The sequence below is a fragment of the Geospiza fortis genome, unplaced genomic scaffold (assembly GCF_000277835.1).
Source record: "Geospiza fortis unplaced genomic scaffold, GeoFor_1.0 scaffold283, whole genome shotgun sequence".
In the NCBI taxonomy this organism is placed as follows: Eukaryota; Metazoa; Chordata; class Aves; order Passeriformes; family Thraupidae; genus Geospiza; species Geospiza fortis.
This window is the reverse complement of record NW_005054571.1, coordinates 319,493-337,872: the sequence shown is the minus strand read 5'-3', so window position 1 is coordinate 337,872 and position 18,380 is coordinate 319,493. Positions and strand designations below refer to the sequence as shown.

At 47.7% G+C, this 18,380-nt stretch overlaps 1 protein-coding gene across 1 annotated transcript in view; it reads right to left on the bottom strand.

The window, feature by feature from the left end:
- Positions 1-18,380, bottom strand: part of CLPB (ClpB homolog, mitochondrial AAA ATPase chaperonin) — a 73,541-nt gene that overhangs the window by 38,874 nt on the left and 16,287 nt on the right. Inside the window, exons 4-5 of the mRNA XM_005429718.3 lie at positions 7,747-7,850; positions 3,475-3,603 (exon numbers count right to left, since the gene is read on the bottom strand). Coding sequence (XP_005429775.1) covers positions 3,475-3,603; positions 7,747-7,850 — 233 coding nt within the window. The remainder of the gene's footprint in view (positions 1-3,474; positions 3,604-7,746; positions 7,851-18,380) is intronic.

The window sequence follows — 18,380 nt, the reverse complement described above, 5'->3', positions numbered from 1 at the left end:
AATTTCAAACCATTGCCAAATGGAGATTCCCACCGGTGGGTTACTGTCTCCAGGATCTGAGCACTGGGACATGCTCTACAAGACAAGGATTTCCGCTTGGCAATGAACTCTGAGGCTCCTGAGCAGGATCCAGAAGGATTTCTGTGGGGCTGGACTAAGAACGGAACAGTGATGAGTGAGCATCACATCTTCTGGTTAAGTTCTGAATTTTTACTTTGATTTCACACAATCCTTCCATTTGTACCCAAACAAACACAGTCCCACAGATTGTTAAATGCTTTTTTTTTTCCGGAGATCCAAGGGAGTTCTTTCAAGCTGAGACACTTTACTACCAACAAAGAACTCTCTGTGGGCACCAGGCAGAGAAAGGCCCATTCACAGGGATGGCAGTGGCTCCAGGACAGACACAGAAGTATCTCTGGAACATAAAGAACAGTTGCCTCTGTGAAGTGAGGCCTGGATTGGAAGAGTACTTGGAGAGCTAAGCAGGGCACAACTGGAGAAATAAGGTGGACTTCCTCCTTACAATGATTTATTCAGGATGGAAAAAATCTTTAGTGCCAACTTCAGTTATTCACACCCATCTTTCACCTGTACTTAGGGTAACCAAGGAGCTGCCCTGGTACTTTCAATCAACTGATAATATGTGTCATGCAAGGAGGCTTTCCAAGGCAGAAATGAGAAGCAGGTATCTTTGTAGAAAATGCTATTCCAGGTGATTCTGCCCCTCTGCCCCACTCCACTGAGACCCCACCTGCAGTGCTGCCTCCAGCTCTGGGGTTCAATAACAGAAGGATGTAGAAATGCTGGAGTGAGTCTAGAGGAGGCCACAGAGGTGCTCTGAGAGGGGCTGAGCCCCTCTGCTCCAGAGACAGGCTGGGAGAGTTGGAAGTGGTCAGTCCAAACCATTCTGTGATTCTATGATTCACACCATGACATATGTCAAACACTCTCCAGCCTGCAGTACAGACCCTCTGCACAGATCTGCTCCCAATACTGCTGTGATAAGGACTTTTCCAGCCCTTCCACCCCACTGCCACTCTCTGTAATGCTCCAGAGCCCCGTGCACTCTCCCAAAAAGCCCTTCCAGGTCTGGGCATTCACAACCCATTGCTCAAGCAGGTAAAGCCCGTTCCACTCCACTCTGCTCCACTCTGCTCCTCCTGTAGGCATCCTTGCCACAACTGTGGGATCCCAGAGGTCTTGTTGGAGACCTTCTGACTGTCAGTGCCCATGGCCAAGTGACTGCAGAGCAAGTGCTGTTGGCCCATGGAACAGACATGCAGTCAGTCATATGCTCTGGGACCATGCCAGGTTCTGTGTTCATGCAATGCCCACACATGCTGTGAACACCAAGGGGGGCTCCTATGTCAGAAAATGCAGTGAACCCCACTTGGGGAGGGCAGTCTTTTTGTCTGAAGACTTCCCAGTCACCATGTCCACACAGTCCCACAGCTTCCTTAGCAGCTCCTGCTTTTTCAGCTCTCTTCCCTGCAAGGAGCCCTGCCTTTGCAATTGAATTTCTTTCATTGGTTCCTTTGGCTTTGGGTTAATTTATGGCCAGGAGCTGGGGTTCTGGTATCTGTAAGGCTCCCAGGGAAACTCTGACCTGGAGTTCAGTGCTACAGAATCTCACCCTTTCACTCTTATATTTCTATTTGTGAAAGACAATAAGCACATAATACAGATGAGTATCAAGGTTCAATGTTGCCACAATTAATTTTCCTCATTCCATCTGGGGACATTTAGCCATCACAGATGCTACTTCCTATTATCTTTTTAGCTGCTTTCTTAAAGAATGAGCCTTATGAGACCGTGTCATACCATTACATACTTGTGCTTCCCTAGAATTAACTTCTGAGATGCCCACACCACAAAGACTACAGCATTCCTCAAATCTTTGCAAAAATCATCATCTGGCCAGCCAGACCCTAGTGAGCCTGTCTCTGGTAGGGCCAGACTGTGACAGGTGACCTCTTTATGTTCCACCTGGCAGAGGCTGCTGGCAGCATACACCAGAGGCAGGGACAGCATTGCTGTGACTGGCTCATCTCCAGGTGACCTTGGGGACATTGCAGGAGGAGAGCTGTTGAAATTGCTGGAGGAGAAGGAATGCTGGGGACAAAGGACATCACACCTGGACAAAAGCAGAACTATAGACCAGCTTGGTGGTCTGGCACACTGTGCATGTACAGGTACACATTAAGCAGATGCCAGCTCTGGAGAACAGCACAAGAGTCACAAATACCATCCCAGAAGGAACAGCAGGAGGGTACATATAAAAACTGTTGCCAGGGCAGCACATTCCTGTTCTGTTGGCTAAATGCATCTTCTCATTCTACTCCACTAGTGCTGAAAAGCCTTTTCCCCATGAAGACAGCTGACCACTGAACAAGTTGCCCAGGTGAGCATACAAGAGAAGACTCTGTGAGGAGAAGGGCCCTGTGATTTAACCAGGAGAACCAGTAACTGCATAATTCCAACCAATTCTCACAAGAGCTACATTGTCCCAGTGCCAACAGTACTTGAGTGCCCCCACTTTCATCTGGGTACCAGCACCTATCCTGTGCCCTGGCTACAGAGCAGATCCATTCCTGCCATAGCAGGGACCCTTCTATTCCACAAAGGGACATGAGGGATATGACAGATGGTCTGAGTGAATACTGCAGGTGGGAAATGAAAAAATACTAAGCAGAGACCAGAGGGGGCACATGGGGGCACCCAGTCCAGCTCTGGGGCTCCCAACATTAGAAGGGTGTGGAGCTGCTGAAGTGAGGGACAGAGGAGGTCACAGAAGCTCTCCAAGGGCTCTCTGGAGACAGGCCGAGAGAGTAGGGGGTGTTCAGCCTGGAGAAGGGAAGGCTCCAGGGAGACCTTAGAGCACCTGCCAGTGCCTAATGAGGCTCCAAAGGAGCTGGAGAGGGCTCCAAGAGCCTGGAGTGACAGGACAAGGGGAAGTGGCTTCCCATTGACAGAGGGCAGGGTTAGATGAGATATTGGGAAGAAATTCTGCCCTGTGAGGGGCGCCAAGGCCCTGGCACAGGTTGCCTAGAGAGGTTGTGACTGCCCCATTCCTGGGAGTGCTCTAGGCCAGGTTGGATGCAGCTTGGCAAAACCAGGTCTAGTGGAAGGTGTCCCTGCCCATGGCAGAGGGTTAGAATTGGGTGATTTTTGAGGTTTCTTCCAACCCAAACCATACCGGGATTCTATGATTCCCTGGATGTTTAACTGCAGGAGGAAAGGGAAAACTCAGTGACTAAGGTGAGAAGAGCCAATGAAAGCACATGGAGAAAAACCACTGGAAATGAACGGGAACACAGAAACTAAAAAGTAAAGAGATGAAAGCAAACAGCAAATCACACCAAACTGTGACAGTGACAGAGCGTGGCCTGTGTCTGAGCCTGACAGTTTTGTAGGGTGGGCTGACTCAGAAGTGCTCCTGGCCCATGAGCTGGGTGGAACTACAAAACTCACCTGCATCCAGCAGCAGTTTGACTGTCAGGTAGTCATCAGCCAGAACTGCGTAGTGCAGAGCTGTGCAGCCCTTGAAGTTGGCTCGGACGTTGAGACGGTTGTTGAAGTCATCCTCCCGGGTGACAAGGACTGCAGGGGACAAAGAGTGAAAGCTCAGCTCGCTGAGATAACTACAGAACTGCTCATCTGGATGTGCAGCAGCAGCATGGACCCACCACCCCTCACCAGGCAAGAAGCTTCTTAAGGGCTTTGTGACCTTTTCTGCGACTACCAGGACCCCAGTGGGTGTTTCTGGTGGCCATTGTCCCCACTCCATTGAGCAGCAGTAGAGATAAGGACAACATGGCTTCCATGTATCCCAGTGACTGCCTACACAGTGCCCAGGCAGGGGAGGAGGTGGGTGGAGAGCACCTGACCAAAGGCCTCAGTCTTTTCCCAGCCATTTATTGTAGGGTAACAGGATGGCTTGACTTGGAACAAACCTTAAACCTCATCTGGTTCTACCCGCTTGCCATAGGCAGGGACACCTTCCACAAGACCAGGCTGCTCCAGGCTCTGTCTAGCCTATTCCTGAACACTTCCAGGGATGGGGCAGTCACAGCTTCTCTGGGCAACCTGTGCCAGGGCCTTGGCACCCTCACAGGGCAGAATTTCTTCCCAATATCTAATCTAAATAATGTTTTTAGCAAACAGAAGGGAAGCTGTGTCAGGAATGAATGCTGCCCCACTATTGCTTGACCTTTAAGCAAATTCCTGATTTTGGGAGTCTCCAGCACATAAGTCCATGTATCTTAGCAGGGCTAGCTCTGAAGGAAGGGTCTGCAGCAACCCTGCTCTCCTGTAGCTGGTTTAAGGATCAGGCTTTAGAAAACTTGGATTTTAAACTCCTTGCTTTAGTTATCAGCAAAAAAAATAAGAGAGAGACTTTTTACAGGGGCAGACAGTGACAGGACCAGTAGGAATGTCTTCAAACTGACAGTGGGCAGTGTAAGATTGAATATTGTGAAGAAATCCTTCCTTGTGAGAGTAGTGAGACAATGGCACAGGCTGCCCAGAGGAAGCCCCAAAAATATCCAGTCCCACCATGGAGCATGAGTGATGGTGGAATTGGCATATGCTGTTTCCCTTCAAATGAACACCACCCACCTGGTGGACCAAATTCTGCTCCTGGAGGTGTGTCCAGTTCCTTGGTGAAAAGGTCTGTACCCAAAACTCATTACACCCAGATCCATGGGCAGGGAGAGCTCCCAAGTGCTCTGAGCACCTTATACTGTGCTATGGCAAAGCAAGCAGAGCTGGAAAATGGATGGGCTGCAGGGACTTCTTCACGGTCCCTCCTAAGAGCCATCAAAAGATATCTAGGAGATTCGAAAAGTTCCGAAGAGAGAAACACGGTGATGAATACCTGATGCTGTCCAAGCCCAGTATCTCCACTAATGAACCACAGTCCCTCCAGGAAGATCAATTAATGCCCTGGCTCCTTTCCTTCCCTGGGTCCTTTCTCCAAGCACACAGGGTGAGTATGTATATTTATTTGTCGTCATTTCCTACCCAGGGAGGAGCAGGATAATGAACTGCGTGCGTCAGGGAAGATGAATCTGAGATACTAGGGAGCAGCGCAGTAAAGAGATTAAAGTGTTATTATTGTTGGTTTTTTTCCCCCATGGTCCGTTGTGACAGCTCGGCCGTCATCTGTAAAAAATGTCTCTGAGAAAGATAATCATCGGAAACTCAATAAAGCGTCAGGGGAAGCCTCGTCCACCATCCATCACTGGGTGCCTGGAAATTTTCAGCCCTCTGTCTCCCTTCCTGCCATCCATATAAATGTCTGTAATATATTTTGTGCAGTGGTTGTGGAGCACACCCTCTCGATTTGGATGTTTTTATGAAAAAATATTTATACACGAAATATGTAAATGTCTAAAAAAAAAAGAAAAAAACAAAGGCAGTTTCTCTCTCTCTTTTTAAAAACACAACTGAATTTATTCTTTTTAATAAAACATGTCAACCAAAGAATTAATGGAACTTCTCATGGAGTGGCCTTATCTTTTCTTCACCCCAAAATATATAACATTAGAGAGGGATGAATGCAGACAAAAACAATTAACTTTCTTGGTTGATACACTTTATCTTAAATAAAGTCTATGTACATGCATTATGTATTGGCATTCTATTGCTCATTTTTTAATGCAGTTTCATACATTTTACATTCCCTGCTATAGGGATATGATCTATGTATACTCTCTCTCCCATCAAGAAGTAGGTCTGCTGCACGGGTGGGTCACAGTGAGGGATGAGAGCAGGGAGCTTTTAAAAATACAGAATAATGCCCTGTCAAAGCTGTCGCCTCACTGCTCCATCTTCTTAACTCAACCTGTGCTTTATGAAAGGTTCAAATATTACACCTTCATTAGGCTTTCACAGAGCTTAGCACCGAGCCAAACGCACAGACAGGCCCGTGGATAATGTCCCTGCGCTTCAGCAGCATCCATGGTGTGGCTGCCTGACCAGGGAAGTGACCCTGTGCTGGGTGCTCTGAGGCCACACCTGGGCTCAGCTCTGGATCCCTCACTCCAAGAAGGACATTGAGGCACTGGAGCATCTCCAGAGAAGGGCAATGGAGCTGTGGAATGGTGTGGAATACAAGTCTGGTGAGGAGTGGCTGGGGGAGCTGCAGTGGCTCAGCCTGGAGAAAAGGAGGCTCAGGAGGGACTTTCTCACTCTCTACAATTCCCTGACAGGAGAGTCGAGCCAGGTGGGGATCAGGCTCTGCTCCCAAGGAACAAGGGACAGGACAGGAGGAAATGTCCTCAAGGTGTGTCAGGGGAGATTCAGGATGAATATTGGGAAAAATTTCTTCATGGAAAGACTTGTTAAGCCCTGGCACCATCTGCCCATCCATGGAGGGCTTTAAAAGTCGTGTGGATGTGGCACTTGCAGACACGGTTCAGTGGTGGCCTCAGCAGTGCTGGGAATATGGCTGGACTCTATGGTCTGGAAGGGCTTTTCCAGCCAAAATAATTCCATGATTCTCTTCTATGACTCTATGACTCAGGCTCTGTAAACCATGCTGTACAGACTGAGGCTCTGGACAAACTGTGTGACTTCCTCCCATTTTCCACCCAGAGCAGCAGGAACAAGGTTTAACTTCCAAACAAGTCAGAGCACACAAAAGCAGCCACTGTGGATGCAGGTGTATCTGGGAATGCAAGTCCCAGTGGCTGGCTGGGCTCTGGCAGGGCAAGGGGAATGTCTGGGAAACATCCCATGGTCTGCCAGCTCAGAGGTGAGGTTGGCAGGCCAGCACAGTGCCTGGATAGAGAAAAGGCTTCTGGGATGGGGAATGAAAGACAGGGACATTTTAGGGAGGTTGAGTTCTACTATCATTCCTGCCAGCATGAGGAACAGCAGAATCTCTGAACATGCAGCTGGCTGCTCCAAAGCACAGCTGGGCACCTAGAATCCAGACATATCCTGATAATGATAAAACCAAGAAAATTTTACCACCATTTATTGTCATGAAAATTGGAAACTGTCTGGGAAATTTAAATAGGTCTGAATAAACAAAGCAGGTGTCTGAGAAACCTGGCCTAGTGGAAGGTATCCATGCCTTGGCAGGGGGTTGGACTGGATGAGCTTTAAAGGTCCCTTCCCACCCAAACCATCCCATGATTCTATGATTCTGAGTCTGCATCAACCAGTGATGAGGATAATGAAGGGGTGAGCATGGAAACTGAGATCTGCCAAGAATATCCATAATGAGATAACATGACTCTACAGAAAATGACCTTGTTTTCATGGAAAGTCATCTAGGGCTGAGAGCTGATACTGATGCCTGCCCAAACCCAAGAGCAGTCACTGCAACCACTTGCATCATTCAGCTTTATTTCAATTGGCCAAGTCTGTCTGCATTTCACAGCTCCTGATAAAATCTGGATTAAGGCTGCTGGTGGAATACACTGCCCTGAACCCTTCCCCAAGATATGGCTGCATATGAGTCAATGGAATGACATTCCTATCCATGACTTTTTATTTTGCTCTGGCTATATAAAACCAGTTTATCTCTGGTAAATTGAAGGATCGCCTCTATATAATATCTATGTAATGTTTCTTTCCTCTTCAGACACACATTCACCCAAGTACCATCAATACTTTGCATTTAAATGGAAGAAGATGAAACAAGCTCTAAAAAAACCCCATGAGGTCAGATCAGGAAACAAAATTTTGGGACCTGAAAAGCAAATGTCAGTAGCTACACACAAGCCATCTTACCTTCCAAGGAATGGAGGCCTTTTTCTTTGGCAATCTCATACACATTGCTGAAATCATCCCCAAGGTTTGGATCTGCATTAGCTGTGAGCAGAGCCTTTACCACACTGTCACAAAACAGAAGGAAAGTAAGGTAGAAGTAGTAGATGAGGAATTGAAGCCCTTCAGAGACTGAGAAGTGCTCAGAAAGCCCTCTTCAAATATTCTTGGGATGGTAACATTCCGGGGAAGTTAACCCACAACCATAACTGAACATTTCATTAAATGGAGCTCCACCAGAATAGGTTAAAATTAATTATATGGGGGAGGGACTGGAGGAAGGGGTGACACTGTAGAGATATGCAATCCTTCTGAGGTGACATGCACAGAACATGCTTCTAGCACAAGGCATATTCCTAGACACAGACCATGGCTCCAAGGCCACCCCTGTCCCTGCAAAAAGGAAGATTACTGTAACAATCTGCAGACTAAGGGAAGCAAAACTACATTGCTTTTGGGAGGCAATTGTACAGCACCTGCACCTCTGATACTAAAGGTGCCATCCTGCCACAGAAGTGCAAACAACTCCCACAGCAAGCAGTTCAGAGGAGGCTCTGAAGATAATCAGAGCCTCTGCTTTAGAAGACAGGCTGAGAGAATTGGGAGTGTTCAGCCTGGAGAAGAGAAGACTCCAGGGAGACCTTAGAGCCTCTTAGGGCCTAAAGCAGCTCCAAAAGTCCTGGAGAGAGACTTTGGACAAGGGCCTGGAGTGACAGGACAATGGGAATGGCTTCCCACTGACAGAGGATAGATTGGATAGCAGGAAGAAATTCTTGTCTGTGAGGGTGGTGAGGCCTGGCACAGGTTGCCCAGAGAAGCCGTGGCTGTCCCATCCCTGAGAGCGTTCCAGGCCAGACTGAGGCTAGGAACAAACTGATCTAGTGGCAGGTGTCCCTGCCCACAGCAGGGGGTGGAATGACATGGCTTTAAGACCCATTCTGCCCAAACAATCCTGTGACTCTATGACTTGAACTTTACAGCCCTTTTAGGCACTGGAAGGAGCCCTAAGGTGTCCCTGAAACCTTCCCTTCTCCAGGTTGAACAACCCCAGCTCTCCCAGCCTGTCTCCAGAGCAGAGGTGCTCCAGACCCTGGAGCACCTCCCTGGCATATCCAAGCAGCTTCACTCCACTTCACCTTGTCACTCCAGCAGCTTCCCATACTTCTGAGGTTGGACCCCAGAGCCAGATGCAGCTCTGCAGGTGGGGTCTCATCAGAGTGCAGCAGAGGGTCAGAAGCTTCTCCCTTGCCCTGCTGCCCATGGAGCTGGGGATCAGTCCAGGACATGCTGGATTTTGAGCTGCCAGCAAATGTTGCACATTATGAACATCCTGCAGTGGGACATGGGACGTACTGCCCAGGCCATTTTGGTGTGGAAGTCCTCACTCTCTGCTTCTGAATCCAAACAATCATCAGGTCAGAATTAAATTTCTCACTCCTTCTGAAAGCAGCTTAAAGCCAGTTAATTCTTAATTTTTTTTTCAGGATGCAGGCTTCCCATGACAACTAGACAGTAACTCATTTGTTAGCATTCATCACCAGTGACATGGCTCACAGGCTGACAGCGATGTGTGCCACAGCCTGACATGTACCTGCAGGCTGTGGCTTGTCAAGTCACATCTGGAATTTAACTTAAGCTCCTCTTCCATTTACCCTATAAATGCATTAGCAGAATCATGGGTGGTTATCTTATTATTTGAGCATAGTATAGCAGAGGCCAGCTCTTTACTAGTACTGGTGTGCTCCTCACCATGTATAAAGTCACCTCTAGTGAGCACAGCACCAAGACTGGGGGCAGGAGATAGAATCATGGAATTGTGTAGGTTGGAAAAGCCCTCTAAGACCATTGAGTCCAACTGTTCCCCCAGCACTGTCACTCACTGATACCTGGAAAATGTAATAGATCTTTCCAACAATGTTAAAGTGAATATAAAAGCATATCTTTACATATAAAGTGAATACAAAAGCAAATCTTTACCTGAAAGCTTTCAGGTACACAATGTGGTGAAAACTGCACATGGTATATATATTAATTCTACAATTTTTTTAAGGTTAGTTGATTAGTGTGCTTATCATATACTGTCCAATTAAAATGTTAGTTGGTTAAGCAATAATTGCTGGGGTCTTGCTGCACTGGAAGCAGTCCAGAGGTTTCTTTTGCCCCACTTCTGTTATGTCTGGTCCAGATTCTGATTGGAAAAGAGAATGTCCTTGCAGCTGGTTCTCTTCTTGGAATAAGACTAAACAGTACTTAGGAATGTGTTTATAAGGTTAGCTTATCATTCCTAAATGTAAAGAGGAAAGATAGGGAAAATACTAGAAGCTACAGCTATGCTTTAGCAATCTACAAAGCTACAAATATATAAAATATATAAAAAGCTAAAAATCTTAGGTATCACTCCCCCCTAAACTACATCCCTATGTCAAACATGCAAATGTTTTTGAACCCTTCAAGAATGGGAATTCCACCACTCCCCAGGGCAGACTGTACCAGAGCTGGACAACCCCTTTGGGGAAGAAATGTTCCCAATATCCAACCTAAACTTCCCTTGGTGCAACTTGAGGCTGTTTCCCTTGTCCTGTCACTTGTTACCTGGGAGAAGAGACTGACCCCACCTGGCTCCACTCTCCTTTCAGGCAATCCTTGTGAGCATACAGAGCTCATTTACATTTCTACTCCATTAATATCCATATTTCATGTATATCCATATTTAGATAATATAGTTTGTTCTATAATATTTAGGTTGAGAGGTTCTGGCTCTCATTCTGCAAACAGCAATTTCCAATTATGACCCTTCCCCTTTTCAGTCATCAGAAGCTGCAATGCACAGGTTCTTGAGAGGATTGAGTTGTACAGCCATGATCATACCTGATGGCTCAGAACAGGCACTAAGGATGGGCATCATGAAAACCTGCAATGCTCTGGGTTAGATAGGGACCTTAAAGCTCATCTAATTTCAGCCCCCTGCCATGGGCAGGGACACCGTTCACTAGACCAGGTTGCTCCAAGCTCCATCCAATTAAGCCACACTTCCAGGCATGGGGCAGTCACAGCTTCTCTGGGCAACCTGTGCCAGGGCCTTACCATACTCGCAAGGATGAATTTCTTCCCAATATTCCATGAACCCTGCCCTCCATCAATGGGAAGCCACTCCCCCTTGTCCTGTCACTCCAGACACTTGTCCAAAGTCCCTCTAGAGGTCTCTTGGAGTCTCTTTAGACACTGGCAGGGGCTTAAGGTCTCCCTGGAGCCTTCTCTTCTGAAGAGCCCCACCTCTCTCAGCCTCTCTCCAGTCCCTGGAGCATCTCCATGGCTTCCTGTGTACTTGCTCCAACAGGTTGACATCTTTCTTGATGGTGGATCACCTCACCTACTTTCAGACATCAGCAGTGGAAGCCATAAAGCCCAGAGCAGCCTTTCATCACAGATGTGCTCACTCTCTACCACACAAAATTCTTCAATGAGCCTGAGTTTTCTCTCAGTTCACAAAGTAGTTTTGATTTTTGTTTGAAGGGTCAGTGTGTGGGATAACCCACAATCTTCAGTACAGTTCCAGTGAGACAACCACACTGTGTCATCCTCAGGCCTCCACGGTAGTGCACCCCCTGCCCCACCCCCAGGCCACACTATGATCTGAGAACAGACAATGTGATGCCAGGGAAATGACACTGATCCAAGTATCTGCTCCATGTTCAAAAGAGACATGTCTACACTATCTTGCTACACTGCTCCTTAAGGCCCTATCAGTGAGGACATCCCATGTAGGAGTGCTACCAACAAGCCTATAGATCCTTCTGGACTACCTTAGGAGCATGGAAAAGGCACAGGGCACAAAATGTATCCTGAAATTCCTTCGGCACCTCTAGGAAGGGCTGCTCAGCATGCCTAGCTCCACTCCCACCTCTGCTTCAGAACTTGGACCTTTACCACTGCCCTCTATGGCTGCCGCAAAATGTAAAGCAAGGAAGGTCTGGCTGCAAAAAAAGCCCCATGAGGCCAAGTGCACGGCCTGGGACACCCAGAATAGATGTGGCCACAGGCCACCCACCCAGGCTCTCCCACCTCTGGTCATTAGGTAGGACAGACCCACCCATAGCATCTGTCTGGCACTGTGCCATCTGTCAAAGACAGTGGAACAGAGGGAGATGCACCACATCCAGTTTTTCTATTGGGAAAGCTCTAGCACAGGTCACTGATCTGTGCAAAGTTCGTCTGGAAGATGCAGTGCTGGATTCCTCTGGAAACATCCTGCATCTCCAGTACTTGGGGCTACTGTGGTCAAGCCAGTCATCAAGAGAACTGCATCAAAGACCTCAAAGAGGAGGTCCCCATGAAAGCAGGAGGTGCAGGATGGAAGATGGTGGGGCAGGTTATGTCCTGCTGTTCTATGGGACCTGTATTGACAACCTCCGTGCTGCTAGAGATGGACATCTACCTACTGAACAGAAAACATCACAGAATCATGGAATCATGGCTTTTAAATCCCTCCAGGGATGGGGACTTCACCACTGTCCTGGGCAGCCACTGCCTTGGCAGTGACAGGGCTGGACAACTCCTTCAGGCAAGAAATGACATGCTTCAATGAAGCCTTTGATGATCTTGCCCTAGCAGCTCGCTTACTGTGATTCTTGCAATCAGGGTTTCCAGCATCCCCACCAGGCAGCTAAGCCTCACGGATCACTCAAGTCTTTGGAAGCACAGGTTCTGATATGGTCAAACCACCCTTCTTGGACCCCATTCTCATGGCTATTACCACCAAAGAGACCTCCCTACTTCAGTTTTATGTCACAGGCTGTGATATACCTTCAGGTCCCTGAATGTGCCTCATTTTAAGGAAAATGATCCCTTGTCCCAGTGAAGGACTTTAATCCACAACATTGTGGCCCATGAGCTACAGGTACTGAACAAATCATATGGTAAAACAGGATTTGTCATTTTGTGCATAACTCTATCCATCTGCCTTTTTGTGCCCTCAGTGACTACACTGAAATGAGCTTTCTTCTTCCCAGGCACTCCATCAGATACTACCTCCATGTGCTCTCAGATACTCAGGAAGCCCTGTCCTTTTCATCCACTGCCTACATGTTCAGCATTCTTCTCTGGGAAGTGACCTTCTGTGAAAAGTTGAGGTCAGAGGACCACAACTGCTAGATGCAAGGTGGTCTGAGAGTGGTGCAGCAAGTGATGGTGGCAGAACTGCTCTGCTCTCCCTGTCAATTACCCTCTGCACCATATTCCCTGTGGTAACAAACATTTCCATAGCTCTTACGATGGCTGGGAGACTCAAGTTTAATAATAAGCACTGATATCATCACTTCCTGGCAAAATCTGCTGTGCCAAAATACTGGCACTAGTCTAATAACAACACATTACACATCCAGCCTTCCTTTCCAATCATCTTTCAATTGCATCTCCTGCTTTTGGGAGGTGCTGACCCCTACAAGCACTTGTCCATCAGCTAGACTCCTGGAATCACAGCTATTAATTGCACCTATCCAATTTGCAGGTAATGGGACATTCAAGCAAATAACCCTGTGGGAAAGATAACAGCACCATGAAAATGCAAAGGAACTGTACTCAGTGATGTAAAGCATGTGAATGTTCCTGGGAAAAAGGAAGGGACTTGCAAAATCAGGTGATTAGAGAGGCTCCAAGGGAGCCAGAGAGAGACTTTGGACAAGGGCCTGGAGTGACAGGACAAGGGGGAATGACTTCAAAGTGTCAGAGGGCAGGGTTAGATGGGATATTGGGAAGAAATTCATCTCTGTGAGGGTAGCAAGGCCCTGGCACAGGTTGCCTACAGAAGCTGTGGCTGCCCCATCCCTGGGAGTGTTCAAGGTCTGGCTGGATGGTTCCTGGAGCATCCAGGTCTAGTGGAAGGTGCTCCTGCCCATGGCAGAGGGATTGGAATGAGATGAGCTTTAAGGCCCTTCCAAACCCAAACTATCCCATGATGAGTGAGTTTCAAATGAGGAATTCCCTGGCCCAGACACTTTTTGTGTTTTTCCTCTTGCTGTGAGACACTGGGGCAGAACAACACCCTACACCAGATCCTAGAAGGAGTGGGATGCCACTGTCCGGCTGGGCTGTTCCAGCTCCCTCCATAACTCACCTGGGTTCAATGGCCTCAACAAGCTGAGTTTTAATTTGCTGATCAAGTTTTGATTGCATTAGAGGCAGAGCCTATTCATCAGCACGAATATAAATCTAAATTGACCCTGGTGATGACTCAGAGGGCAATGCTGAGCTAGAGCTGGCTGGGCAGTTCGATCGATTGGGGAAAGTGCTTTCTGCTTGTAATGGCTGCACTAACATATTGTTCAATAAATAAATACATAAATACAATACAGGGGGTGGGGAAATCAATGCTGAGATGGTGGGAGGTGACTGGGGCTGCGTCAAGAGAGATGTTATGCCTGGACCACCGCCGGCAGCTGGGGTTGGTGAACCAAGAAGCCTGGTGATCCCCATGACCGTGTGTTATCAGCACAATGCAAACGCCTGGCTGGGCTTTGATAGGCGGCTGCCCTGAGCTCTGGTAGGAGCCACATGTCCTGCCTGGACACAAAGAAGATCCTTGCCTGGTTATATCTTAACTGTGTAAAACTCAGCACAGCAGGAGGGCTGGGAGGAACTGTTTCTCAGATAAAGCTAAAAGTGGATGTGTGCCTTCCCAGGAGCATGTTTACATCTACCCATGGCACAGAAAGCCAGGCAGCCGCAGGAACCCCTTGTGCTGTGATGTGTTATTATTAACCCAGATGAAAATTACTGACTCCTCAAAAAGGAATAAAAAGGAACTATGGAATCTGAAAAAAAGGGGAAAAAAATCTTGAAAGGTGGTAATTGTTATATTCTTCAGTTTTCTTTAAGAGTGTGACATGGGTGAATCATCTTTCAGAGGCAGGGTGAAGGGAGTTCACCATGAAGAGTGTTAGAAGCCCTGCTCCCTGCCTGGAACAGTAAGAAAATGTGAAGAGAAGCCATTTCTGTGGTTTGGAGAGGTGCAGGAATCTGCTAAACTGACAGTATCACATTGTGCCTGAGTTGCAAGACATCACAGGGTGTTCATTCCTGAAAACAGGGATGCTCATGTCCTGGGGTCTGAGATGGGGTGCTGCCAAGGCAGAGGTGTGAGTAACAGCTGCAGGACCAGCCAAGTGGTCACTGTTCATCAAAAACACCCAGAAAGGGAGTGGTTGAAAGTCAATGCCCCAGTTTGTAGGATCAGGCCCTCCAAATGTTCTGTCACCATAGCTGAAACCCACACCCAACTCCTCAGCTCTCTGACAGGTGACACATTGGGCCCTATCTTCTTCCAAAGGTACTCAGATATTTCTCCAGCTCCACTGCAGACAGCTCTGAATGATTTGTCTAAAGTGAAAGGAGTGAAAAAATCCCCATGGAACAGATGTATGTACCTAATATAGACAACAAGACTGCACCAGTTCATCATGTCACTGCCTGTAGACAGGGAACAGCTCCAGATCAGTCACCCTTCACCAATCTCAGAACAAACCCACTAGAATATCACAGTCCATGAGGAATTGTCATTACCAATATAAAACAACCACAGAGCATCTTCAATGCACATGTGGATGAGGCACAGCTCCCAGCAATGTACATGGAGGCATGGAACAAACTACTTCCTGACGCCTCTCCCCGAGGAGGATTGGAGGAGGGTGAGGGATGGGACAAGGCCACGCTGGCCCAAGCCCTGCTGGTTCTGGTTCCATGGGAGAACCTTTGACCCACAGCTCCTTTGATCTTCACAGAAAGGCAGAGAAGGAAAAGGAGAGCCAAACTCAAGGAGGAGTCACTTGACATTGGTCATTCCCAGAAGAAAGGTGGTGAGAAGCAAAGGTGAAGAAATGCAAAGAGATCCAGACCTGAAGAGGAAGGCAGAAGAAGAAAGGGTGCACAGGAAGTAAAAGCTGCAAAAAGAAAATGAAGATGAGTAGATGTGGGGAAGAGTCAAGGGGAATTTGGAGGCTAAAGCCCCCAGTGAAACAAGAAGACAAAGCTCAACATGTCCTGACAGTGCACTGTCAGAAACCCACACCCTAGGCTGATCCCACAGCATGGACAGCAGAGGAGGGGCAATTCTGACCCTCTGCTCCTCTCAGGTGAGACCCCACATGCAGGGCTGCCTCCCTCTCTGGGCCACCCAAAATCAGAAGGATGTGAAGCTGCTGGAGTGAGTCCAGAGGGGAACAAAATGATGCTCTGAGGGCTGGAGCACTTCTGTCCAATTAAAACACGGGCATTGCTGCTGCTGCTACTGTAAAAGCCTTTATGGAGCCTTGCATAGGCTTGAACTGCACTTGAACTGCATTCTGAGAAAGGAATCCCTGTGAGTGCACCCAGGTGCTCCTCCCCACCACCTGAGCCATGCAGAAAACTTTGGAAGCCCTAAAATCACAGAATCACAGAACCATTTAGGTTAGAAAACCCCTTTGAGATCATTGAGTTCAACTGTTCCTCCAGCACTACCAAGGTCACCACTAAACATTGTCCCCAGGTGCCACTTCCATAGGATTTTTAAATCCCTCCAGGGACGGTGACTCCACCACTGCACTGGGCAGTCTCTTCCAGGGCTTGACAATATTTTCAGGCTTGGAATTTTCCCTAACACCAACCTCAAGCTCCCGTGGCACAATTTGAGGCTGTTTCCTTTTTTCCCTGTCCCTTGTTACCTGGAAGAAGAGAGTGACCCCCATCTGGCTCCACCCACCTCTCAGGGAGTTTGACAGAGTGAGAAGGTCTCTCCTGAGCCACCTTTTCTCCAGGCTGAGGCCCTCAGCTCCCTCAGCCACTCCTCATCAGACTCGTGCTCACGCTCCAGCCTTCAGAATTGCTGCCCAGGGGTTGTGCCAATGTAGTTGAATGGGAGCAGAAGCAGGTTCCAGTGTTTTTCAGAACCACTCAAACTTATCCCACTGGGATTCAGACTCTCCATGCTGCTCTGTGCCTTAGTCTCCCCTACCACACAAGTAGTTCTCTGCCTCAGAGGAGGCAGAGGAGGCTGAGAAGATGACTTGACATTTCACTGTCACTTTATTTCTGTGGAAATGATAAAAAGCGAAGGAGTAGCTGATAACCAGATATAGAAAAGGTCACTATTCTACAGAATACAGACATACAGCTAAACTCTAAAAATATGACAATGCTATGGTAATTCCCACAGCAATGGGAACTACAGCATAAAACCTTCCTTTGCTGCTGTAAACATGGTCACAGCTGATGTGTCTTTAGCCCACGACCCAGTTACAACATATATCATCATGGAGCCAAATAATTTGGACACTGACTCTGTCTCATGCAAAAAAGAAAGCCTAAATATCTGTCTCCACTAGATTCACTACTGTATCTCCCCACCCAGGCAGACACCGGTCTCCTCCTGGAGACCTATCCATGGCAATATTGCAGAATGCTTCTTAATGCCTCCCCACATTTTGGACACAAGACATTTCCAAGAGGAAGAAGATGATTATTGTTTTGCTGTAAAAAGAAAAGATGGACCCCAAACTTGCCTTCCAGCACACTGGATTTCATCTTGTAGCTGATGGCAACTGACAGAAATCATTAAAGCAGTGCCTCTGGAATTAAATTAAACAGATGGACTGGGGCTGTCTAATTGGAAGAGTGAGGGCTATGGAAATTGGGAAACATGACAAAGCTAAAGCACAGGTCATAGAAATCTCCAGCACACAGTGGAGACTGAAAACATCATTCCTCTCTGAAAAACACCTTCGGAAAGGTGTTGAGGATGAACACTCATCTCAGTTCCCAGCATCCCAGCCCTTCAAAACCATGCTGAGGAACCTGTGGAGGTATCATTAGCCACAAAATAGGAAGTGGTGAGAGAGCCAATAAGTTAAACATTGGAATGACCTTGATATTTTTGCAGGCAAGCAGTACCTGTAGGTCCTGTTCAGCTGGCTGCACCTCAAGCCATCTCTGAGCCAGGGACAGCCCAGCTCACCTCTGCAGAGGTGCTGGCCTGAGGGGCAAAGGACCAAAAGCCATAAAAACTTCAAATCCATCACATCAGGTGGATTACACAGGCAATTGGGACACAGGAGGATGGTTTCACACTGCCAGAGGACAGGGTTAGATTGAACAGAGGGAAGCAATTCTACCTTGACGGAGTGGTGAGGCTCAGGCACAGGTTGCCCAGAGAAGCTGTGGCAGCCCCATCCCTGAAAGCATTCAAGACCAGGTTGGGCTGGGCTTGGAGCAACCTGGTCTAGTGGAAGATGCTGCTGCTCACAGCAGAAGGGTGGAAGATCTTCAAGGTCCCTTCCAACCCATGATTCTGATTCTGAGATCAGTTGCTGTGGCTGGAGATAGCAGATTTAGAGCACAACCTTTTACAGAGGGACCACAATCTATAAACAAAACCATCCTGCATCATTGTGCCTCTGACTCTTCCCTTCCCCATTACACCCTGGCCACAACATCTAGTTTCAGTTACACAGTTCACCCTGTGGACTAGGTCCATTAGCAAACTATTTGCAAGGAATTTCAAACTCTCTGTGGGTCACACTCCAGCTCAATGCATTTCCCACTCTGCACTGTGGACATTTCAAGTCTAG